We start from the raw sequence: 25,396 nt of genomic DNA on the forward strand, positions 1-25,396 counted from the left end.
GCTTCTGTGGCATAGGGGTTTGTTCCCGAGTCCCTCTGTAGGTGCTATTCCTCTACCTGTGTACTTTCTAGAATCTCCCAAAGTTCAAGCACGGTCCTCTGGTTTTCTCATTTGGGATGTGTGTGTGTGTGTGTGCGCGCGCGCGCGCGCGCGTGCGTGCATGTGTGCATGCCAGTACTGGGGCCTGAACTCAGGGACTGGGCACTGTCTCTTAGCCTAGCTTTTTCATTCAAGGCTGATGCTCTACCACTTGAGCCACAGCTCCTCTTCTAGCTTTTTGCTGGTTAACTGGATATAACTTCTCAGATATGTCTGCTCTGGTTGGCTTCTAACCTTAATCCTCAGATCTCAGCCTCCCAATTAGCTAGGATTTCAGGCATGTGCACTAATGTACCTGCCTGGCCAGTTTTTCTCTTCTCTTCTCTTTCTTTCTTTCTTTCTTTTTTTTTTTTGTCAGTCATGAGGCTTGAACTTGGGCCTGGACACTGTCCTTCAGTTCTTCAGCTCAAGGTGAGTGCTCTACTATTTGAGCCACAGCGCCAAGAGTTTCCTGCCCCAGCTGACTTTGAACAGCAATCCTTAGATCTCAGCTTCTTAAGTAGCTAGGATTATAGACATGAGCCACCAACTCCCAGCCTTCTTTTCTTTCCTTTTTCTTTTTTGTCAGTCATGGGGCTTGAACTCTAGGCCTGGGTACTAACCCTGAGCTCTTCAGCTCAAGGCTAGCATGTTACCACTTGAGCCACAGTGCCACTTCCAGCCGTTTTTACTGTTTATGTGGTGCTGAGGAATCGAACCCAGGGCCTTATGCATGCAAGGCAAGCACTCTACTGCTGAGCCACCTTCCCAGCCCCTCTTTTTTTTTTTATCTTTTTGTTGTTGTTGTTGTTGGTCGTGGAGCTTGAACTCTGGGCCTGGGCGCTGTCCCTCAGCTCTCCAGCTCAAGGCTAGCGCTCTACCACTTGAGCCACAGCCCCACTTCCAGCTTTTTCTTCTTATGTGGTGCTGAGGAATCGAACCCAGGGCCTCATGCATGCAAGGCAAGCACTCCACCACTGAACCATCTTCCCAGCCCCCCTCTTTTTTTAATGTAACAATCTGGGCCAGGTGCTGGTGGCTCACACCTGCTTTTAGCTACTCAGGAGGCTGAGATCTGAGGATCACAGTTCAAAGCCAGTCTGGGCAGAAAAGTCAGTAAGATTTTTATCTCCCATTAACCACCAGAAAAAGCTGGAAGTAGACTGGGAATGTGGCTTAGTGGTAGAGTGCTTGCTTAGCATGCATGCAGCCCTGGGTTTGATTCCTTAGTACCACAAATGCAGAAAAAGCCAGAAGTGGCACGGTGGCTCAAATGGTACAGTGCTAGCCTTGAGCGAAAAAGAAGCTCAGGGACAGTGCCCAGGCCCTAAGTTCAAGCCCTTGGACTGGCAAGTAAATAAAATATTGTAACAATGCTGCCAGCATTTTTCATATGTCAACTACATCTTATACCCAGTAGACCTTGCACACATTATATCTTCCTATACCCAGTAGACCTTGCACACCCTTTATCTTCTAGCCCAGACAATGGCCCTCCCCATTGGAGGTTCCTTATACCCATTGTGCAGATGAAGAAACTGAGGCCCAGAGGGGGGGGAAGGTGCCTCTTGCTCCTTACACAATAGTATCTGTGGGAGCCAGGCCTGACACTTCCCAGATAAGCCATACACACGAGGCCAAGGGTGCAGTAACAGCGACCCCAGCTTGAGGCCACGCAGTTAACAATGATGACCCATCTTGGCTGTTCTTCCCAATAACAACTGGAAGCTACACACTAAGAGCACTCAGCAACCGTGGTGTTCGCTTGCTGACAGCCTCTGTGTTCAAGGGACAGGAGGGGGGAGGACACTGCTGGCCACCAGAAAGTGGGCTGAAATGGAGAACTTGGTCTGCTCTGTGGGCAGCACAGTGGTCAGAACTTGGCACAACTTGAGTGAAGGAAGGACTGCGGGGACCTTCGGGGGTTCCAGGACATGCATAGGACAGGTGGTGACTGTCAGAGCTTGGCCTCCCCAGTAGCCAGGATTACAGGGATGAGTCACAGAGCCAGGGTTACCTCAATCCCTGTAACTCCAGAGAGCCTCCAGGGCCTTGGGCTCCAGGGAGTCCTGTCCTGTCTCTGTGTCTCCATCGCTGAGATTTTCATCTTACCTGTATCCTCACAGTGGCCAAAGGCCGCTCAGTCTCTCCTCCTCTGTGCCCTCTGCCTCCAGATGCCAGCGCTCTCCTCTGCAACCACCCCGCCCCCCCATTTCTCCCCTCTGCTCACAGTGCTTTGATCCCCGGGGACCAGGGGATGGGGGGAGGGGGGATGCAGAACGGATGGAGGCCTGCTGCCACCTCCGGTGTGTCTTTGTCTCCTGGAGCCTCCTGGAGCCCGGACAGGGAGGGAGCTGGCGATGGGCGATGGGCTAGGCTCATGGCCTCCTCTGCCGGCCCGCCTGGCCTGCCCACAGTCCCGTCCACCAAGCACCTCGGGCTCCACACTGTACCTGGACAGCCCTGTGAGCTGCAGGCCAGGTCGGTGGGGCACCCTGGAACCCCAACCCTCCTCAGGCAAGCCAGGCAGGGGTAGGAACACGGGGATCCCCACATAGGAGACATTTCCTGGGCCATGGAGAAGAGAAGCAGCTAGAAAGGAGGATGCAGAGAGGGTGGGGAGCGGTGAAGAGGGGAAGACAGACAGACCACAGGCAGACAGACAGGCAGGCAGGCAGGCAGACAGGCAGGCAGACAGACAGACAGACAGAGGTGGGGAGCCATGGAGGAGATGTGCCCAGAAGCCACAGGGGCAAGGACCTCCCCACTCCCGCAGCAGGGTTTCGGGTGGGCTAAGGGACGTGCTGCGGGGCGGGCCGGGTGCGGGCGGTGCCCGGCCCGGGCGCATTCTTCCCTTTCTTTCCCGGGGCTCCGTCGATCGATCCCGGCCGCCCCGCCGCTAATATCTTTTTAATGAGTTCGCGGGGCTTAGCGCGGGCTCTGGCCTCCAGGCTGGACGGCCCGGCAGATGTTTCTGGAGGGGGAGGCGCCGGCCCCGGGGGGGGGGGGGCAAATCCCCGCCCCGAGGGCCGAGGGTGGGAGACTTCCCTCCGACGTTCAAAAGGGAGAGGCGCTGCCTATCGGCCCCAAAGTGACCGTGGCTCCCTCTGCGCCCCGGGGCGCGCGCGGGGTCCGCCCAGCGCCTCCCCCCCCAACTCGCCCTGGGCTCCCCGGCGGAGGAAGGTGCCCACGGGCCGCACCGGGCCGGCTCGGGTCGCCGCCCGCGGACATGGGGGCCCCGGGGGGCGCCCGCGGGCCCGAGCCCGACCCGCGCAGCCCGGGGTGCCCCGTGCGTGGGTCCGCCGGCGCGGGCCCCGTGGGCCGCGGCGAGGATGACCTCCGCTCGGCCGCGGCCGATGGATTCGTTCCGCCCGGGCCGGGGCTGCAGGACGGGGCGGACGGGCCGGGCCGGCGGCGGCGGGGGATAAAGATGTTCTGGCTGGAGGTGGGGAGGGCGCCGGGGAGGGGACGATGGCTCCTGGCCGGCCCCTCGGGGAGCCGCGCCGAGAGCGGGGCCCGGGGCCTATTCAAGCCGACGAGCCGCCCACAAAGGACCGATATACTGGGGGCCTCTCTATTAACGCCATGAATATGAAAGAGGCGGCCGCGCGGCGGCCGGGCCGGAGGGGGCGGCGCCCGCCACCCCCACCCCGCCGGGCGGGGCCGGGGAGGGGCCTCGGGCCGGGCACCGGCACGCTCCTCCGCGGAGAGCGCGGCGCGCCCCTCGGAACGCCCCACGCGCACGCGGGCGGTGGTTCCCCGGTTCCAGGGGGCCCCGCGCCGGCCCTAGGGGCGATTGTCGGGGCGCACGGAACCCTGGAGCGCGCCGGGATCCGCAGGCCACCCCGCTGCAGCGCTGCGCCCCAAAGCTGAACCCGGGGGCCGGGGATCCGCAGGCCACCCCGCTGCAGCGCTGCGCCCCAAAGCTGAACCCGGGGCCCGGGGTCCGCAGGCCACCCCGCTGCAGCGCTGCGCCCCAAGGCTGAACCCGGGGCCCGGGGTCCGCAGGCCACCCCGCTGCAGCGCTGAGCCCCAACTTTGTCAAGGAGGAAAGGGTCGGAGTTCTTGGCCCGGCTGCCTGAGCCTCTGACTTTCGGATCTGAAGCCCGGGGCTGCTCGCTAGGGCTGCACGACGCACGGACACGCACTCGTGTCTGCGGTGCGGAAGGGGAGAATTGGCCGGAGATGTACACACACGCGTGCACACACACACACACACACCTGGGTCCGCTGCAGGGGACAGTGAGGGACAGGACCCAAAGAGCCCTAAGGTCAAAGAAGCCTCCGTCTCCACCGCACCAGGGCAAGCGGGAGCGCTGCGGGCCTTCCTGGGGTCCGGGCGCCGCGGGGCTGCGGGGGGCACCTCCGGAAGGGGCCCAGCGAGCTCCCAGCTCTGGGCGTGGCTCTGACCTTTGCCCCTGCACCCCTGGGTCCCCCCCTCCGGGTCTTCCGCGGGGCTCGCTCGCCCGAGGCCTGGGAAGGGGCGAGGCGCGGGGCCCTCACCTGCGGGCGCGGCCGGGTCCTCGCGGCGCCGCCCTCTGCCGGCGCCCGGCCCCGCCGGCCGGCTTTGTGGCCGGTGGACCCCGTCCGCTGGAGAGCCGGCCCCGGGCGGACGCGGGCGCTGTCCGCAGAAGTCCTCGTGTCCTCTCTGCTTCGGGTCCACGGAGCTGAGAGCGCCAGAGAGCGCGGGACGCCGGGCTGGGACGCGGGGGCCTGGGCCCGTGGCTGCGGGTGCCGGACGAGCTTGGCCCAGGCCGGGCCCTTCTTTCCTAAGAAGCACTTGGACGGGTCAGCTGTGGGAGGGCAGGTGGCTGGGCCCCCAGGTGGCAGTCCCCCCCCACGGAGGAAGGCTGAGGAGTTCGTCCTAAACCATGAGCCTAAAAGCAGCCCCAGCCTTCCGCGGGCCGTCACCCCGCGGGTGGCCCCCAGGGGCTGGCAGTGTCCCCATTGTGATCGCCATGTGTTTGGGCGCTGGGGGGGTTGTTGAGGCCGAGCCTGCGGGGCGGGGGGTGGGGGGACGCAGATCCTCCTGCCTCGGCTCTCAAGACGGTTTGGGGGAGGGAAAATCATGCGGGAACTCGGGGTACCTCGGAAAGATGGGGCAGGTCTATTTGTGGGTGAGTGAGGAGCGAGCGGAGGGAAGGGTAGGTAGGAGAAGGTGGCGAAGAGGAAGCGCAGGAAGGGGAGGGGAGGGGGGAGGCTCCTCCCGGGCGCGGCTTTCCCAGGCGGGACCCGCGGCGAGAGGAGCCCCGCGCGGGGCTCGGGCCGCCTTCGCTTTGGGTCCCCCCGGTTCTCACCCTAGGAGGCCCGCAGGAACCCCTCCCGAGACCCCCGCACTCCGCGGGAAAACGCCTGCTTTCCGAGCACCTGGCCGTGTGGATTTACGGTCAGCCCTTCCCGACCCCCAGCCAAGCCCTCGGGGTCGGGGAGGGGGGAGGGAGACCCCGAAATCGCCATCTTTTGCGGGCGCAGCCCCGACGGCGCGGGGGCCGCGGGCAGGGCCGGGTTGCGGGGATCGGGCCCGCGTGAAGCGAACGGCCGAGGCTCGGACAGCGAGGGCCGAGCGCGCGGATCGCCGGGCCCGGAGCAGGTGTCTGGGGCGCGGAGCCCCGGGGAGAGCCTGGGACGCAGCGCCCGGGGCCGAGCGGGGAGGGGGGAGGCGGCCGCCCGGGCGGGGGGGGGGGGGAGGCAGACCCCCGCAGGGCGGCGAGGACAGAGCTGGCCTGGGACAGGTGAGTGCGGCCCACGGGATGGGGGGGGCGTCCCCGCGCCCTCTTCCCGGCCCGGGGCAGTTCCAGAAGTCTGGGCGAGCTGGACTGCCCCCCCCACCTCCACCCCTGCTCCGGCCCCTCCTCGGAGCTTCCCACGGGAGAGGAGGAGGAGGAGGAGGAGGAGGAGGAGGAGGAGGAGGAGGAGGAAGGGCGAGGATCGGGAGGGAGGGAGGGAGGGAGGGAGGGGCGGAGGGGGCCGTTCTGAGCTGTCCGAGCCCCCGCCCCTCGTGCTCTCGCCTCGAAGGTTCCTCCGAGCCCGGCCGGGTACGAGTCTGTCCTCCGACGTCAGGGGGTCATTAATAACCAATTAGGAGGGTCACTGCGGCTCCTATAAAGGCGCGGAGACTGCCGCAGGGAGGACGGTCCTGGCTGGGCGAGCGGGCGGCGCGCGTCCCGGAGCCCCCGGCCGGCCAGCCGCTCTCCGCAGCCGCCCCCACCCCGCACCCGCGCCCGCACCCCGCGCCGCCTCCGTCCGCACCCGCGTCGCTCCAGCCCTCGGCGGCGCCGCCTCTGCCATCCCAGCGGATTTGTCTCTCTGCCCGCCGCCCTCCCTCCCTCCTGCCCTCCCTCCCTCCTTCCCGTGCGCTCCCCGCGCCTCGCCCTCCTCCTCCTCCTCCTCCTCCTCCGCCCGCGCACCAGCCCGCGCCCGGCTCGCGTTCCTCCCCGCGGCTCCGTCTCGGCCGTCCGCCCGCCTCCCCGTCCGTCCCCCCGCACTCCCGGCGCCGCCGAGCCCCGGGCCGCCCATGATGGGCTCCGTGCTCCCGGCCGAGGCCCTGGTGCTCAAAACCGGGCTGAAGACGCCGGGGCTGGCGCTGGCCGAGGTCATCACGTCCGACATCCTGCACAGCTTCCTGTACGGCCGCTGGCGCAACGTGCTGGGCGAGCAGCTGCTGGAGGACAAGAGCCACCACGCCAGCCCCAAGACGGCCTTCACCGCCGAGGTGCTGGCGCAGTCCTTCTCCGGAGGTGAGCGCGGGCGGGCGCCGTCGGGGCGCGGGGCCCCGTCCCTTCTTCCCTCCTCCTGACGCGCGCGCCGCACCCATCCATCCCTCCCTTTCCCAGGCGGGCTACGGAGCGGACCTGGTGCCGAGCCGGGTGCCTCAGTTTCCCCCCTCCCACCCCATGGATCTAACCATGGCCTGGCCACTGAGGGGGTGGTGGCGGGGGAGGCTCGGCGCCCGGCGCCATCCACCGCGGGGCGGGCGACCCCGCGGCCTGCAGCCGGGCGGGGCCCCGCGCTCCCCAACCCGGCCCCCCGTGCGCCCTGGCGGGCCCGGGGCGGGGTCCGCCGCGGAAAGCCTCGCTGGGCGTGTAATAGCAGTTGACTCCCAAAGAAGGGGTTTTAAATTCATTTAGTTAACTTGGGCTTGACCCGAGAAAGTTCCCACTTAAACCAAGAACTTTAAAAAAAGTGGGGGGGGGGAGGCCCGGGGAGGGGGTGAGGGGCGGGCGGGGGGGGGGGCGAGGGAGAGAGCGGGCGAGCGAGCGGGGAGAGTTTCTTTTCTTTGCGGTGTCTCAAGTTCTTATTCCTCATTCATCAACCCGCAAACAATGTCGTTCCGGGCGCGGGCGCCCCGGCGCCTCGCCCTCGCCCGCTCGGCCAGCTCGGTTCCTCTCTTAATGTACCGTGAAGATTAATTCCACTTTCATTCACGCTATGTCAACCATCTAATCCCCCCTTTTTGTAAGGGGAATTCCTCGGCCCCTTTTAAACAAGTCCCGTCCGCATTGAGCGACAATTTACTGCTACAGCATTTTTTTTTCTCCAGGGCTAATGAATTTAGAATTAGCGATTTCATTCGAATGGAGCCCAATGAATGCGATCGCTTTAACGGCGTGACAAATCGCCCGCTGGGCCCGCCACGGACACCGTTTAACCCCCTCCCCCTGCCCGCCGCTCCCTGCTCCCCGGTATTTTCCCAGGTAGCTTAGAGGGGAGAGGGGGGCAAAGCTTGTCAGACGGGGCGGCCGCCCCTGCGCGCCCGCCGGCCTCGCCGGCCGCTCCCACCCACCCCCTCCCCCGGCCCCACCCCGATCGGGGCGCCCCTGGGAGCCGAGGGCCACCGGCTCTCGGGCGTCGCCGGGGGTCACCGGACGAGCGGAGCCGGTCTTCCACGCCCCCACCCCCCCCCCCCCGTCAGTCGGTGTTTCTTGGGCACCTCTGGGTCCTCGACTCTGGAGATCGGTCCCCAGTGCCGGCCGCATCCGGCCGTCCGGGGAGCTGGGCGCCCGGCAGGGACCCGGGTGCGGCGTTCCGCCCGCGTCCCGGTTGGTTTTCTCGTCGGCCGGCGCGCGCGCGGCGGAGCGGGACGTTTGTCCTGGGTGGAGCGGGTCTCGCGAGGGGATGTTTTACGAATGGGTGGAAAGACGGACAGAACAACACCACACCCCGCAAACCCCGGCTCTTCAAACGAGCCCCGGGGCCGGAGGGAGGGGTTCCCAGCCGAAGGGCGCACGCCAGGCTCTGGGTTCGATTCGCCGTCACGCCCAAAAAGGGCAAAACGAAAAACAGCGAGGGAGAGGGGTGGGGCGCCGCTTTCCTTCCGGGGCGCGGAGAGTCCGAGGGTGCGTCCCGAAGGGCCCAGGTGCGCTCGGCCTCGCTGGAGAGCCGGCTCCATTTCAGGGGGGACGCGTCGGCGCCCCGGGCGGCGCTCGGGGAGGGCAGGGCGCTGACCCGGGCCCGCTCCCCGCGCTGACCGCCCGGCCGCCCCGGGCCCCGCTCCCCGCGCTGACCGCCCGCCCCGTCCCCCGCTCCCTGCGCAGAGGTGCAGAAGCTCTCCAGCCTGGTGCTGCCGGTGGAGGTGATCATCGCCCAGAGCTCCATCCCCGGCGAGGGCCTCGGCATCTTCTCCAAGACCTGGATCAAGGCAGGCACGGAGATGGGGCCTTTCACCGGCCGCATCATCGCCCCCGAGCACGTGGACATCTGCAAGAACAACAACCTCATGTGGGAGGTAAGTCCGCTGCGGCCCGGCCTGCTGCGGGGTGCGGCCTGGCCTGCTGCGGGGTGTCCAGGACAGGACGGCCTCCCCCATCCACACGCCTCAACAGCCTCCTTTTTGTTTTCTTTTTTGGTGCCCGTCTTGGGGCTTGTTGTAAGTGGGACTGGGCGTTGTCCCTAAACTTGTTTTTCCCCCTCAAGGCTCATGCTCTACTATGCGAATCACAGCTCTACTTCCAGCTTGTTTTATGGTTAATTGGGGATTATAGAGTCTCATGGACTTTCTGTGACTTTCCCAGCTTTGAACTGAGATCCTCAGTTCTCAGCTTCCTGGACCCAAGGCCCGCAGCTGGCAGCCTCATTCTTACCAGGAGCCCGATACTCCCCTAGACAGGCTCTTAAGACCTGGGCACCTAGAGCTTTCACTGACTCTTTTCCTCCTACGACACCAGATGCAGGCTGGCCTAGGGAATAGCTCCGGCCAATGCTGAGGACCAGGATGGTTTTCAACAGCATTTCACAGATGAGGACACTGAGACCCAGACAGGCTGGGGCTTTTGCTCAGGGGCTGTATGCTCAGGCAGAACGGACAATTCCATTTTGGTGTGTGTGTGTTTGAGTTCTGGGGCTTGAACTCAGGGCCTGGGCACCATCTCTGATCATTTTTTCCCACAAGGCTAGCACTCTACCACTTAAGCTACAGTTCACTTCTAGCTTTTTTTGGTGCTTAATTGGAGATAAAATTTCATAGACTTTTCTGCCCCAGGTGGCTTTAAATCAGGATTCTCAGATCTTAACCTCCTAAGTAGCTAGGATGCCAGCCATGAGCTCGGCTTGCCATTTCTATTCTTTTCCTGGCCATAGGACCTATAAGGGACATTCCTCAAGGCTACTGCCCTGGCTTGCAGTGGGCTGCCCTGGCCTGGGGGGTGAGGTGTGGGTGTGTGGTTGTATGGAGGACAGTGGAAGGAGTGAGTGCTTCTTAGAAATCAATTTCCTGTTCTCAGCAGAGTGTCATCCCAAATGATGGTTGTCCACTGAGCGCTGAGGCGGCTGGCCAGGTTTCCAACCTGCAAGCCATGGCGTTACCTCAGCAGCCCTATGATTTGTCATCCCCATTTTATAGAAGGAAGCGAGGCTCAGAGAGGCTGCCATCCGGCAGCCGGGGGGAGGGAGGGGAGAGGGCTGCCCCTAGGACAAAGCCAGCGCTGTGGGCTGTGGCGGTTCTTCCTGGGAGGCAGATGGCATAGCTCCTCTCTCATCTCGTCCCCCACCCTTCCTGCTCCCCAAAGCTCCCTGAGGAGCCCAGTGTGAGGAGCCTGCCACGGGTCAAGGGCACTAGGGAGGAGCACAGAGGAGGCAGAAGAGGAGGAGGACTGGGGATCTTCTAACCTCATCTTCTCCCTTGTCTGGAGTCTGGGTAGTGATGATCTTTCCAGTTGTCACCAAGCCAGGAAGTTTGGGGTAAAGTTTGGCCTCTTGGTGGCTCTGAGCTAGACCTAGGTGTCCTAGGGATCCAGGTTTTCCTCTCTAGGGCCTTGTGTCCCTCTCTAAGGTCCTGGTCAGGGCTTTCTTCTGCCCTGGAAGCACCTCTGTACACACACACACACACACACACACACACACACACACACACACACACACACACACAACATCAACATCATCATCATCATCATCAGGATGCTTGCGGGAGGCTTTATTGCCCGCTCAGTAGCCCTTGAAGATCTTTTGCTTCTGAGTGTGGGAAGACCTGACAAGGGAAGCCCGTCATGGTCAGTGCTGGCCGTGGGGCTCATGGCAAGCAAGCCACTGGACCCCCAGCCTCCCGCTCCTCTGCTGAGAAGAAAGAATGGTACAGCTAGGCGCCAGCCTGTCATCCTAGCTGCTCAGGAGGCTGAGAACCTCGGGTCAGGGGTCAAAGTCAGCCCAGGCAGGAAAGTCCGTGAGACTCTTATTTCCAATTAAGCACCAAAAAGCTGGAAGTAGAGCTGTGGCTCAAACAGTAGAGTGCCAGCCTTGAGTGAAAAGGCTCAAGGATAGCAACTAGCCCTGAGTTTAAGCCCTAGTACCAGCATGCAAAAAAGAAGTGTGTGTGTGTGTGTGTGTGTGTGTGTGTGTGTGTGGGCATGTGCATGCCCACATGCACATTCACATGCACATGTGTGACGGGCCTGGGCTCTAGGAACCACAAATGTGGCCTAGCCACACCTCACCTGGTCCCTGTTGCACCCACGCCCAGGTGTTCAATGAGGATGGCACCGTGCGCTACTTCATTGATGCCAGCCAGGAGGACCACCGGAGCTGGATGACCTACATCAAGTGTGCTCGGAACGAACAGGAGCAGAACCTGGAGGTGGTCCAGATCGGCACGAGCATCTTCTACAAGGCCATCGAGGTGTGTGCATGTGTTGTTGTGCAGGGACCAGCTTGGTCCCACGGGGTGGCATGCGGGCCATCTGTGTCTGGGACCCAGGAAGGACAGAGAGACATGTACTGGCCAGATGGGCCAGGCCTAGCCACTGGTCTGAGCTCACAGGATCACACCATGACGGAAAGGATGGACTTGGAACTTTTGTGGTTTTAAATGCCCTGAACTAGATGTGAGGTCCCAGAGGTCTCTGGAGGGTGTGCTGGTCCGTGGAGTAATAGACGCAAAAACAAGGTGTGAAGTAGAAGGCGGGCTAGGGACAGCACTGGGGGGAGGAGCAGGGTGTGTGTCCGGTGGCTTAGCTGCTTGTCCCCCCTCATTCTGCATGTCTGCCGTGCTGACAGGATGGGCAGCTAGTCTCAGCCATAGCTCCTTGCATGTCAGGCTTTTCCCAGATGCCTTTTCTGCATCCTTTATTTAATCGTACCGAACCCCTGAATGAGGAGGAGGACTCTGACATGGATTCTAGTTCAGACATGGGAGCTGGGGTCTTGCAGTGTGGCAGGCAGCGCTTGCAGGGCCTGGGGGTGGGGGGAAGACAGTGGTTCTGGGACTCTTCTCAGAGGAGCAAGGGAGGGTAAGGGGGGGGTTAGTAAGAGGCATGAGAAGTGGGGGAGGGCAGGGCAGGGTCAGGGTGGTTGGAAGGCTCTGGGGGTGGGAGAGTAGGTTTTAGGGGGAGGCTTGAGCTGGGGATGGAGTGCTAGAGCTGTTCTGGGAGCTGTGGTCGTTCACTGGTAGTTGACGTGAGTCTCCCAGGCTAGAATCTCTTCGAAACTATGTCTGTCTGGCCCAGAGTGCTAGAAGCTTCTCCTGCCTGCTGTTTGGGGTGGGTGGCTGTGCCCCTCAGTGTCCTCTGGCCTTTGGCCTTTGGCTCCTTTGTGTGGAAGAAGCCCGGTGGGATGGAGCGGAGGCCTGGGTGGGCTGGCCAAGTGGTCCAGGCCCCTCAGGACAGCGATGGCTTCCACTTCTCAGGGACCCAGCCTCCAGGCACGTTTAGCATTTCTGAGGTGCCAGGCCTAGTCGCTTATGGACCTGGGCCTGGTTTTGTCCCTTATTAACCAGCGATAGTGTGGTAGGGGTGGGGGCTGAACACAGTGCAGGGCAGGCCCTGGAGGACCAGGAAGTAGAGGCTCAGGAAGGGTGAGCTGGGCCTCCACTGGAGTCCAGAGTGCCCACACAGCCGGGTCAAGGCCAGTGTAGGACCAAAAGTGGTCTAGGCAGGGCTGGGGGTGTTGGGCTGGTGGCTTTGGCACCCACCAGTTGGGCCACGCCCTTCTAGAATGAGCTTCAGAGACCGCTGGACTCCACCTTTATCTGAACACATCCCTGCGGGGTGGGGGGTCAGCTTTCCTCAGGCTCCCACACACGTGCATCACCACCTGTGTACATGCCTTCCCGGCCACGGAGATGGAGGGCAGGCACGTACCATGATTCCCGTACAGACACACGCATGCACACACACACACACACACACACACACACACACACACACACACACACACGCCGGTACAGACCGAGACTGCTAGGAATGCCTCTGTCATTTTGGCAAGAGGATGGATTCCCGGCTGGAGCGGCTAGGGAGCCCCACTCATCAGGACATTGCAATCGATGTTTCTAAAGAAATACAGACACTGAAGACCACGGTTCAAAGCCAGCTTGGGCAGGAAAAGTTCATGAGACTCTTATCTCCAATGCACCACCAGAAAACCAAAAGTGGTGCTGTGGCTCAAGTGGTAGAGCACTCGTCTTGAGCTGAAGAGCTGAGGGACAGCGCCCAGGCCCAGAGTTCAAGCCCCACAATCACCAAAAAAAAAAAAAAAGAAAGAAAGAAATTCAGAAAGCCAGGCACTGGTGGCTCAGGCCTGTATTTCTAGTTACTAAAGGAGGCTGAGATCTGAGAATTGTGGTTTGAAGGCAGCAGGGAGCAGGGAAATCGGTGAGACTCTTATCTCCAATCAAGCACCAAAAAGCCAGAAGTGGAGCTATGGCTCAAGTGGTAGAGCACCAGCCTTGGGTGAAAAAACTAGGGGACAGTGCCCAGGCCCTGAGTTCAAGCTCCAGGACCAACGTAAAGGGGCAAAAAAAAAAAAAAAAAAAAGAAGTTCAGAGTTAGAGGAGAGAGTAGAAGAAGATTTCCAGGAAGGGATCAGTGTGACTGGTTGGGAGGTTAGTCTACATTTGCTCCAGAATGGAAGATAATAAAGGAACGGGATGTATCTATAGCGTTTACTAGTCGTTTGATGTGTATGTGATTTTGGGAGCTACCTCAGAGGTGGCTAGCAGGCTGTCAAAGGCAGCCGAGCCTGCTGTAAAGGAGTTGTGTGACTGAGGGACAAGGATACACAGAAAAGCCCCACGTTTCTTCTCACAAGGGAAGTTGCAAGCTTTTTCCTCAGTAGCAATTTTCTGGAACCATATTGACACAATGTCAGATATGTCAGATTGCACTTAGCAGGAGGATAAATCGAGTGTGCATGTGGGTCTGTGGGGGGGGGGGCGCCCACCCCACCCCCCACCCCAGGGCAGGCCCGGGCTCAGTGCTCAGGAGCCCTTCTGGGCTAGTCCACAGCCAGGGCCGCTCCCCCAGGCTGCTTGCCCCACATCTTTGCAATAAATCGCCTGTTTGTTCTGCGCCTGTGTGGGGTTAGCCGAGGAGAGGGACCTTGGCCGCCATCTGTTTTCTTGATCTTTCTGCCACTCATGAGGGCTATTTATACTTCATAACAGTAACCCATCGCTTGCCAAAATATGGAAAAAGCAACTTTGCAAAGAAACACATATGCTCAGATCTCCAAACACAATCAAAGGTGCTGATGGCGTTTCTCAGCACCCAGGGCTGCAAGGAGCTTTATCCCAGGCTGGATATCCTGGGCCCGGTCCATGCTCACATCGGTCAAGGTCCTTTCTCTCACCTAGTGGGTCTTCGTGGCATTTCTAGAAAGTTCCCAGCACATAGCCAGGGAAGAGTAATCAATTGGTGAATGGAAAAGGTTTTTTCAGCAGGTGAAAGGGGCCAAACCCATAGGGGATCTAGGGACCCAGTTCTTCCACAAAAACAAAACTCCTTGTTTCAGGAAGAAAGCAAGATCTTGTCTGACATTTATTTGTTTATTTATTTATTTTTGGTCGGTCATGGGGCCTGAACTCTGGGCCTGGGCGCTGTCCCTCAGCTCTTCAGCTCAAGGCTAGCGCTCTACCACTGGAGCCACAGCGCCACTTCCAGTTTTTTCTGCTTATGTGGTGCCGAGGAATTGAACCCAGGGCCTCATGCATGCAAGGCAAGCGCTCTACCACTGGGCCACCTTCCCAGTCCTAGTATTTATTTTGTATATATGTGCTTATTTTTCTGCCAGTAGTGGAGTTTGAACTTAGGGCCTGAGTGTTCTCCCTGAGGTTTTGTTTTGCTCAAGACCAGCGCTCTACCACTTTGCGCCTCACCTCTACTTTCAGCCTTTTGGTAGTTCGTTGGAGATAGGAGTCTCATGGACTTTCTTGCCTGGGGCTAGCTTGGAACCACGGTCCTCAGCTCTCAGCTTCCTGGGTAGCTAGGATGGCGGGCTTGAGCCACGCATGCCTGGCTCGTCTAGACTTAGAAGTCTGCACAAGGAAAGGATTTAGAACTGTGTTATTACGACTTTCGGTTTTGTAATTCTAAGAAAACCTCTAGTCTTTCTCTTCCCTATTCTTTGGCAAATTATTATGCCCTGAAATGTAGGCTTTTTCTTCCTGCAATTTTCCCTTTCATTTCAGACAGCTGAGCTTTTAATTTTTTTCCCAGAGCTACATCTGTGTCTTGGTGCTGAAGGTGAGCACCATTTTTCTCCTGACTTTGTTTATCTCTTTGACCTTGCTTTATCGGTGGGTGCTCTTTAATTGCTCTAATTGTTCATGATTGGCTTCATTTTAATAATGTCACACAGAACACAGCGTGGCTGCCACCGTGCTAATGTCCCCTTTTTCTAAATTTATTTATTTTTGGTTTATGTGGTACCAAGGAATCAAACCCAGGGCCTCATGCATGCTAGGCAAGCATTTTTCCCTGCCTGCTAACGTCCTTTGATGGTTTTTGGTGGGACTGACCTCAGGGCCTCATGCTTGTTGAGCTGGCTTAAAAACCCTGGGCTAGGCCAGCGTCCCTCTTTTTCACCAGGTGTTTTTAGGACAGGGTCTCCTTTCCTGCCCAGGAGTGGGCCTGGGCTTCAATCTCTGCTTTCAGCTTTGCCCTGCTTTCTGCTCGCTGCCATGACAGGATGACGCCATTGCATCCAGCTGTCCTCTGCAGTCTCATGGACTTTTTCTGCCTGGAGGGCTCTGAACTTAGCCCTCGTAGCTGGGGTGATGACAGGTAGATGGCATTGCATCCAGCCATGCATCGAGAAGGGTCCCTCCAGTTCTTTTTTTTTTTGGGGGGGGGGTCCAGTCGTGGGGCCTGAACTCTGGGCCTGGGCGCTGTCCCTCAGCTCTTCAGCTCAAGGCTAGCGCTCTACCACTTGATCCACAGCACCACTTCCGGCTTTTTTCTTTTTGCTTATGTGGTGCTGAGGAATCGAACCCAGGGCCTCATGCATGCAAGGCAAGCACTCTACCACTTAGCCACCTTCCCAGCCCCCCTCCAGAACTTTTCTGCCTGGGTTGCCCTAGAACAACAAATCTCCTGATCTCAGCCTGTTAGGTAGCTAGGACTACCAGCCTGAGCTAGGGGTAGCTGGCTATTGCACTAACATCCTTTCCAAAAGGTCTTAAACTGTGTGTGTGTGTGTGTGTGTGCACATGCGTGTGTGCACATATGCATGTGTGTGCATGCTTAGGATGGAAGCTGAGGCCTGGTACAAGCCCTAGTATGTGCTCTATCATGGAGCTGAAATGGCCAAGCATGCCCTCGGGCATGTCATTACTAACCCCACTTATTTTGACTCATTTGTTTTCTGTGGTGCTGAGAATGAAACCCAGGGCTTTGCAGATGCTGGATGAGGGCTTTGCCTGTGAGCCTCCCATCAGAGGCCCGTTAGCATTTCAATGCTGATGAACCCAGGTTTGGGGAGAGTGTGGGCGAGGACTGAGCTGTAGCTGCAACCCAGTCCTGTCTGGCTGCGGAGCAGGAGTGCTTGACCACCATGCCCGTGTGGCGGATATCTATTTGCCAGAACTCTATTAATTGGTGTGTCAGGACATCTGTGTACAATGGAAATTAATGTTCAGCCAGATGACCCAGCGATCCCTCTCGGCCAGAGCATCTGAGCCGCTCAGAGAAGGGGAGGGAGGGCATCTGAGTCTCCTGGGAGCATGTTCAATGATGGGTCATGAATTTGTATTAGGAGAACAACCCCCAAAGCTTATCACTGACAATTTATAATAGAAATATAGCCAAGCTGGGCACCAGCGACTCACGCCTGTTATCCTAGCTCCTCGGGAGGCTGAGATCTAAGGCTCTTGATTTGAAGTCAGCCTGGGCAGGAAAGTCTTTTGTGACTCTTATTTTCAATTAAGCACCAAAAGAGTTGGAAGTAGAGCTGTAGTTCAAGTGGCAGAACGCCAGCCTTGAGCAAAAAAGCTCAGGGATGTTGCCCAAGCCCTAGGACTGGCACAAAAGAAAGAAAAATGAGAAATTAGGAAAGAAAGAAAGAAAGTTATGCAGTCATATAACTTGTCAACACAGCACCTCAGGAGCTGATGTTTGCTCCAAAGTTTTGACAAAGACATGGCTGTAGAAATTGGTTCTCTCGGCAATTGCTTTATTCATGGTGTGTCCTGAGCAGCTGTGTGAACAGCTGGCTGGTTCAAGCTGTGAGTCCCCTGTATAGAACCTGACCAGGCCCAGCCGGAGCATTAGTGGCAGCTGTGTCCCCAGGGAGCCTGTGGGGACCAGGGCTGTCCCCTGCACTTGGGCAGGCAGCTGATGGCGCCAGGAAGCGTAGGACAGTTCCAGTGTCTTGAAGAAGCTGCAGGTGCCGGGGCCTCATGGGCTTCCGGCAGGAGCGTGTGGGATGCCGGCGCCTTGTGGTGTTGCATGACGGTCATTTAACCCTGCCCTCAGTATTCCTTTTTCTCCTGAATTCAGTGGAACCCAGCAAAAGTTATATTTTGTTTCATCATTTTTGCATCTCACACCTCAGGTTTCAAAGGAAAAGTTGAGATCCCAGTTTGATGAATGTTGAGTCAAGGGACTGATCTGTGTGTAGTACCTCCGTCTTGGCAACTTTTTGTTGTATCTTGAATGAATTTCATATTGGGGAAAAATTGTATGCATGTAGAAGGAATATGTGCTTTAAAAAACAACAACAACAAACTCAGCCAGGTGCCAGTGGCTCAGGCCTGTCATCCTATCTCAGGAGGCTGAGATCTGAGGATCGCAGTTCAAAGGCAGCCTGGGCAGGAAAGTGCATGAGACTCTTAGTTCCAATTAACGGGAAGTGGTGCTGTGGCTCAAAGTGGTAGAGCACTAGCCTTGAGCAAAAGAGCTCAGGGACAGTACCCATGCCCAGAGTTCAAGCCCCTTGACTGACAAAAAACAACAAACAACTCAAGGTCTCACACTCTGGCTTAGCTTTTTGGTTTTTTTGGGGGGGGTAGATCTTGGGGTTTGAACTCAGGGCCTGGGTGCTGTCCCTCAGCTCTTCAGCTCAAGGCTAGCTCTCTACTACTTGAGCCACAGCACCACTTCTGGCTTTTTGTGCTTCTTTGGTGCTGAGGAATCAAGTCCGGGGCCTCATGCATGCGAGGCGAGCACTCTATCACTGAGCCATCTTCCCAGCCCTGGCTTAGCTTTTTTGTTCAAAGCTGGCATTCTACCACTTGAGCCACAGCTCCACTTCTGGCTTTTTGCTGGTGAATTGGAGATAAAGTCTCACAGACTTTCCTGCCCAGTCTAGCTTTGAACCATGATCAGCCTCTTGAATAGCTAGGTTTACAACTGTGACCTCCGGAGCCTGGCTCATTCAAAAAAAAGAGAAAAAGAAATCAGATGTGGGGCTGGACAAGCTAGAGGCCCTAAGCTCAATCCCCTCTACCACTCAAAAATAAATGACCAAACCCAAGCAAACAAAGAAAAAAATCTCAGCCTATTAAAAATAGAAGCTAGGCCAGGCACCGGTGGCTCACACCTGACATCCCAGCTACTTTGGAGGCTGCAATCTGAGCTTCACTGTTCAAAGCCAGCCTGGGCAGGAAAGTCCATGAGACGCTAGTCTCCAATGAGCCAACAGAAAACCAGAAGTGGTGCTGTGGCTCAAGTGGTAGGCGCTTGCCTTGAACTGAAGAGCTGAGGGACAGCACCAGGCCCAGAGTTCAAGCCCCAACCAACAAAAACAAAACAACCAAAATTAGAAGCCCCTCTGCGGCACCCCGTTTCTCTACACAAACCTTAAGTCAGCACTTTTTTCTAGTTTCAAAGTGAGAAATGTTTCTGGGGAAAGATGCTTGCAGAGCCGGCGGCGGCCGCTGGCCACCGGGACAGGGAGAGAGCCGCTTCTCCTTGTCTGCCGCATTGCCTGCTTATGCTTTTGTGTGCAGGGATTTTACTTTTTCAATTCATGAGTAAAATCAACTCCAGGCCATCACAAAATACGCTGCCGCATACAAGATTCACCCTTAGTATAATAATCTCTTAAATACATTTTTAAAAAGAGATTTGCATATATTTTCCTCTTTTTTTTTCCTTCTCTTGTAGTGTTGGAGATTCAACTCAGGGCCTTGCGCATAGCAGGCAAGTTCTGGAAGTGCTTATTTTTTATAAACAGTATCCTGAGTCACCATTTAGAATGAGTATTCAGAGCCAGGTGCCAGTGGCTCATGCCTGTAAACCTAGCTACTCAGCTACTAGCTGAGATCTGAGGATTGCAGTTTGAAACCAGCCCAGGCAGGAAAGTCTGTGTGACTCTTATCCTAATTAATCTCCAAAAGGCCAGAAGTGGAGCTGTGACTCAAGTGGTAGAATGCCAGCCTACGTGAAACAGCTATAGGACAGCGCCCAGGCCCTGACTTAAGCCCCAGGACTGGCACACATGCATGTATAATGCACACACACACACACACACACACACACACACACACACAGAGTACTCAGGGCTGTGTGATCTTCATCCATCATCTTCATTATTTTATTGTAATTGTTTAACAGTAGGTCCTTCCTTCCTTTCTTTTCTTTCTCTCCCCTTCCCTCCCCTTTCTTTCATCTTTTTCTTCTTTCCTTCCTTTCTTCCTCATTCTCTCTTTCCATCTCTCTCCTTTTTCTTTCTCTCTCCCTCCCTCTCTCCTTCTCTCCTTCCTCCCATCCCTCTCTCCCTTCCCTCTCCCTCCCTCCCTCCTTCCTTCCTTCCTTCCTTCCTTCCTTCCTCCCTTCCTTCCTTCCTTCCTTTCTCCCTCCCTTCCCTTCTCCCTCCCTCCCTCCCTCCTCCCTCCCTCCCTTCCTTCCTTCCTTCCTTCCTCTGAAACTTGAACTCAGGGCCTTGTACTCTTGCTCAGCTTCTTGTTCAGAGCTAGTGCTCTACTTCTCAGGAGTTCCTGTTTTCTGCTGGTTGTTTGATGTAAGAGTCTCTAAGGATTTGTCCACCCAGGCTGGGTCTGAGTGGAGATCTCAGCCTCCTGAGCAGGCCTGAGCCATTGGCACTTGGCTGTTATTTTCAATTAAAATGGGAAGACTAGCGTTGCTTTAGTTTTTGTTCTCGGGTGGAGGGTGGGGAGGTGAGCGTGTCACTCAGGGCTCCGTCACTGAGCTGGCTCAGCCTCACCCGCTGCGGGGCTGGAGCTCTGCTGGGGGAGAGGCAGCAGGGCCATGGCACTGTGTGGGCTGTGTCCTTGGGGCATGCCAACTCAGACTGGGCAAAGCCTACAGTCACCTTGGGTTCTCACCAAGCAGGGGCCCCAGGCCTTCCTGCGGCTCCATGGCATCACTGCAGGGGCTCTGCATGCCTGGATCCCTGCCAGCTGCTCCGCGAGGCTGGAGAGCCAGCTTTGCACATGCGGTACACGCATGCAGTCACACATGTGGCACACACATGCGGTACACGGGGTGCCTGTGGCCTCGATGACCCAGGAGCTACTGAAGGAGGCCAGGGCAATGAGACTGTTGTGTTTTACAGCTGAGGAAACTGAGGCACCATGAGATGAGGCCACGAGAACAAGGTCACTCACGTAGCTTGTGGGAAATGAGTGGACCCTGACCTGCTGGGCTCCAGGGCTGGGCTGAAGCTCGGCAGAGCCCTTGCCAATGCCGGGGGCTGGCTGCTCAGAAGAACCTACCGTCCGGTGTGTCCGTGTCTCTCAGCAGCTGTGGGGTGGAGGGCCTTAGGGACTGTGCTCCCCAAAGCCCTCGTTAGAAGAGAAGCTTACAGAGGCAAAGCGGCAGAGACCACGTGGCTGTGGCCTGGGGTCTACCTGAACCTCTCAGAGACTGCTCTGTGTGTGTGTGTGTGTGTGTGTGTGTGTGTGTGTGTGCGCGTGCTCGTGCGCGCGCGCGCGTTATGCACATACAAGGGCTTGAACTGCCAATTAGCATTTTTCCACCTTTCTGCCAGTCCTGAGGCTTGTTCTCAGGGCCTGCACACTCTCCCTGAGCTCCTTTTGCTCAAAGCTAGCGCTCTATCACTTGAGCCACAGCGCCACTCAGGCTTTTTCTGTGATTAATTAGAGATAAGAGTCTCATAAACTTACCTGCCTGGGCTGGCTTCAAACTGAGATCCTTAGATCTCAGCCTTCTGCTTATCTAGGATTGCAGGTGTGAGCCACCAGCACTGGTTTTTTTGTGGATTTTTTTTTTTTTTAATTTTGTCATTCATGAGGCTTGAACTCTGGGCCTGAGCACAAGGCTAGTGCTCTACCACTTGAGCCACAGAGCCACTTCCGGTTTTCTAGTGGTTTACCAGCTCTGCCCATGGGCCTCCCACAGCAGCCAGGTCCACCAATGACAGAGGCCTCAGTGACTTGCTGGAGTCCTAGGTTATAATCTCTCTGCTTTCTCTGAGGCAATGCCTTGTTTTCCTTGGGTTCTGGGGCTCCTCTTGGGCCTGGCCTTTGCTAGAATCTCACCATGCAGTGCCTCTGGGTTTCTGTGGTGCCCTGTGGACCACAGGGGTCACGGGAAGGGGCATGGCAGCCTCAGGCTGAGTCTCAAGAGAAGGACAGTTGCAAAGGCCCCACACCGTCTAGCCCTCTGCTCCTCTCTCAGCTCCCCCTCCTGACAGGAGCAGAGCTTTGGGCTCTGCACAGAGGTGCTCAACCCAAATAGCAGGGCTCTGCAGGCCGGTGCCAGTGCCTCTGTTGAAATGTGGAGGTCGAGGGATCTACTCTGCTGTGGGATCGTTTGTGCTTCAACTGCAAAGGATCCAGCAGACAAACAAAGCAGCTGTTGCCAGGGGGAGGAGGGGTGCCCTGGTTTCTCACCTCAGACAGTGGCTCCCCAAGGCGGATGCTGTGACAGCAGCTCTGAGGACCGGATTTCAGGACAGTGTTGGGCTGTCTCTTCTCTCATTTGCCCTCGCTGGTTGAAGCCTGCAGGCTCTGTTGGAGGAGGTAACCGGCTTTCAACAGAGGCCTCGGGGTGTCCCAGGGTGCAGCCTTGGGAGCAGACCTTACAGCCTCCAAAAAGGTCACTGCAAAACTCTGGCCCATTTTCCTGCAGCAGCTCCTTTCTTTGAGGAAAAGGGAGCCCTCCATTGTAGGTTTCTTGGTAACAGACCTGTGACTTGATGAAAGCAGATTTTGTTCCTGGCTGCACATCCCAGTCGTTCCTGTGTGGAGGTGTGTGTCAGTCCAAGTGTTTCCTTTTTAACATCTACCTTGTGTACGGACTCACGCAGAGCCCTGTGAGGAAATGCGTGGGGTGAGGCAGACCTTAGCTACCTGGGAAAAGAGATATTTCCAGAACATTATCAGGCAGGGAAAAAGCAAAGCACCCTAGGATGGCTCACAGCCCACACTCCTTGGAAACATCTGGCTTGGCCCTGGGGCTCTGGGGGCTGCTGACTCTGCTTCCCCTGGTCTATAAGGAAGGAAGTTTTCTAGCATTTCATCTGCTGTGATTTCTGCCTGTCCCAAGCCTTCTGCCTGTCACCATCAGCCAGGACCTTCGGGTGGTGGTGTGAGCCCAGAGGAACAATAATGTCCTGGCTCTTTTTGTGTCACTACAGGTCCCTGGGGGCATCTCAGGGCAGAACCCAGCTGTGGCCTTCTCAGGGCTGACCCATCTCCTGGCTGCCAGGGGTTGCCGAGACCCCTACACCCTACCACCAGCTACCACCTCCCTGACCCTCTCTCTCCTCCTTCTCTACAGATGATTCCTCCTGACCAGGAGCTGCTGGTGTGGTATGGAAACTCGCACAACACCTTCCTGGGTATCCCGGGTGTGCCAGGGCTGGAAGAGGAGCAGAAGAAGAACAAACATGGTAGGTATTCTCCTTGGGGCCACAATGGCCAAGAACTATGGAGTGGGAAGAGGGAGAGGAGCAGGGCCTCCTTGGCCACATGAGTCCACCGTTCAACCTCCAGGGGCTTCTTGCAGATGTGGGTCAACCTCCCATGAGGCTGATACTGCTGTGGCCAGCATGGCATAGGGTAGGGAGGAGAGACAGTCCTGCTTTTTGGCCCTGATCACAAGCGAGGGAGATCCCAGAGGAGGCAATGGGGGAGTGGCAGGGAATGACAGCGAGACATCAAGAGTCTGTCTGAGCTCTAGTTCTGTGCCATCTTCAGAAGGGCTCTGTGCCTCAGTTTCCTCATCTGTAAAGGAAAGGCCAAGGTGACCTCTTAAGTCCTTTTGTAGCTCTGCAGCAGGGCAGAAAAAGCCTGGTACCGTGTTCTGGGGCACTGCCCATCACAACTGGCTCAAGGCCTATGTCTGCCAAATATCGAACTAATTGGTTCTGGTGGGTATGAAATGAAAACCTCTGATGGGTATCATCCCTCTGGGGTCTCCCCAAATCCTTATGAAATTTGATTATTGTTATTTTTAGAACAGCAGCCCGGAGCTCCTGCGCTACTTACTGTGCATGGCGGCCTTGCTCTGTAGCAAATGTTTTATATTGATTTCTCTGATCCTTCTTACAGACATATGGAGCAATGCTATTATTCCATTTCCCCAGTGAGTAAACTGAGGTGCAGTCCCCCCGGGGTAGAGTGGGCCCTCTACATTTTGTGCGTGAGGTGCTTGCTGGTCCTAGGGCTTAAACTCAGGGCCTGGGTGTCCCTTCGTCTTTTCACTCAAGGTTGATGCTCCACCACTTTGAGCCACAGCCCCACTTGTGACATTCTGCTGGTCAAGGGGAGATCAGAGTCTCACAGACTTTCCCACCAGGGCTGGCTTTGAACCTCGATCCTCAGAACTCAGCCTCCTGAGTAGCTAGGATGGCAGGCGTGTGCCGCCAGAGCCCGCTAGACGTCGACAGCTTTCAGATGAGAAAGCTGAGGTTTCCTGGGGTCCAGGCAACCGTTCTCCCCAGGTGACCCAAGCCGGGGCCCTTGGCTGCCCGTCCCCTCGGTCTGCAGCTCCCACGCGCGTCCCGCACCGACACCCAAACGTGCGGGGGGCGCGGGGGGCCGGGCCGGGCGTGGCGGGGTTCTAACGGGCGCGCTCTCTCTTTCTCCCCCCCCTCCCCGCCCCGCCGGCCCCGCGCCCCGCCCGCGCGCCCAGAGGACTTCCACCCCGCAGACTCGGCGGCCGGCACCGCGGGCCGCATGCGCTGCGTGATCTGCCACCGCGGCTTCAACTCCCGCAGCAACCTGCGCTCGCACATGCGCATCCACACGCTGGACAAGCCCTTCGTGTGCCGCTTCTGCAACCGCCGCTTCAGCCAGTCGTCCACGCTGCGCAACCACGTGCGCCTGCACACGGGCGAGCGCCCTTACAAGTGCCAGGTGTGCCAGAGCGCCTACTCGCAGCTGGCGGGCCTGCGCGCCCACCAGAAGAGCGCGCGCCACCGGCCGCCCAGCGCCGCGCTGCAGGCGCACTCGCCCGCGCTGCCCGCGCCGCACGCGCATGCGCCCGCGCTCGCCGCCGCCGCCGCCGCCGCCGCGGCCGCCGCGGCCGCCGCGCACCACCTGCCCGCCATGGTGCTGTGAGCGCCGCGCCCGCGCCTCCGCCCGCGCGCGCCCGGCCGCGCACGCGCACGCGCCTCCCCGCGGGGCGCCCCCTCCCTCTGCGGGCTTGAGCTCCCGGCTGCTGCCCCGTCGCGCCGCTGGGGCGCCCCCGGAAATGACCCCCCCTCCCCGGCACGCGCTCTGCCCCATCTCGCAGGTGGGGGACCACCGAGGGGAGACATCCCTGTTCCAAGCCGCCCAGCTGGAGGGGTTCCCCCGCACCGTGCACGGCGGCCCTGCGGGTCCGTCCTGTGGCGGCGGGAGCGGGCGTGGGGGGGACCGGGGACCCTGACTCCCCGAATGGAGGGGGGAGGCCGCCCCCGGGCATGGGTCCCGGATGGCTGGGGGGGGCGCGATCCCGGCCCTGCCTGGACCTTCTTTGGGGGCCCCCCCCCATGACGAGCGTGCCAGGCAGCGGGAGGGCGAAGGCGCGGTGGAAAGGCACCGAGAGGCCCAGGCCAGCGCCCGGCCTCTTGGAGCCCCAGCGTCCCGTCTGCTGGGCCGGTGCCCCAGCTCTTCGTCTGTGACATCGTGCCTGGGAAGGAAGAGGTACCCTCACCCCACCCAACACGCACACCCCAGCACGGAGAGGGCCGGCCTGGGGCTGCCCCGGCGGCCAGGGGACGGCTCTGCCCAGATCTCGGGGTCCCCCCCCCCGCCCCCCGCGCGTGGGTTCCCAGCCCCGCCGTCGGCGCCCTCTGGCGTCGCCTTCACACCTTGCCGTCCGTGACCAGAATCCTCGTGGGGACATTTTGTAAAATAAAGAAACTATAATAATATTAATGAAAAAAGTATAAAATGTATAGAGTTTTCAAGAAAAGTGTGTTCTACTTCCAGAAAATGGTCACTTTAAACCTTGTAAATATTTATCTGAAATGATATTTACAAAACTGTGATATATATTATTTGATTGTATAACTGTAAATACATTTGTACCTCTCTTGTATTCTAAAATAAAAATTACTTGGAGCATTTATCATTTGGCAGTTGAATGAGTTGACACAGTCCTTTGTGCTGATCTTAGGGTTGAACTCAGGGCCTGGGGGGGAGGGCAGGGGAGGTGGGCACTGCCACGGAGCTTCTGTGCACTAGTTTAGAGTACACTGCCAC

At 58.2% G+C, this 25,396-nt stretch overlaps 1 protein-coding gene across 1 annotated transcript; it reads left to right on the forward strand.

Moving 5' to 3' along the window:
- The first annotated feature begins 6,592 nt into the window (after positions 1 to 6,592).
- Prdm12 (PR/SET domain 12) lies at positions 6,593 to 24,268 on the forward strand. Its single transcript, XM_042680870.1, has 5 exons — positions 6,593 to 6,815; positions 8,613 to 8,803; positions 11,030 to 11,185; positions 22,485 to 22,596; positions 23,841 to 24,268. The coding sequence occupies exons 1-5, from the start codon at positions 6,593 to 6,595 to the stop codon at positions 24,266 to 24,268; spliced, it is 1,110 nt and encodes a 369-aa protein (XP_042536804.1).
- Positions 24,269 to 25,396: the final 1,128 nt, after the last annotated feature.

This window comes from Dipodomys spectabilis, unplaced genomic scaffold, assembly GCF_019054845.1.
Source record: "Dipodomys spectabilis isolate Male_0828 unplaced genomic scaffold, ASM1905484v1 ptg000067l, whole genome shotgun sequence".
Taxonomy (NCBI): Eukaryota; Metazoa; Chordata; class Mammalia; order Rodentia; family Heteromyidae; genus Dipodomys; species Dipodomys spectabilis.

Excerpts from the sequence above, each read along its gene's own strand:
- Prdm12 (XM_042680870.1), top strand. The coding sequence starts at position 6,593 with ATGATGGGCTCCGTGCTCCCGGCCGAGGCCCTGGTGCTCAAAACCGGG. Across the intron at positions 6,816-8,612 it reads GGCGCAGTCCTTCTCCGGAG|AGGTGCAGAAGCTCTCCAGC; the intron begins GTGAGCGCGGGC and ends CTCCCTGCGCAG. Across the intron at positions 11,186-22,484 it reads TCTTCTACAAGGCCATCGAG|ATGATTCCTCCTGACCAGGA; the intron begins GTGTGTGCATGT and ends CCTTCTCTACAG.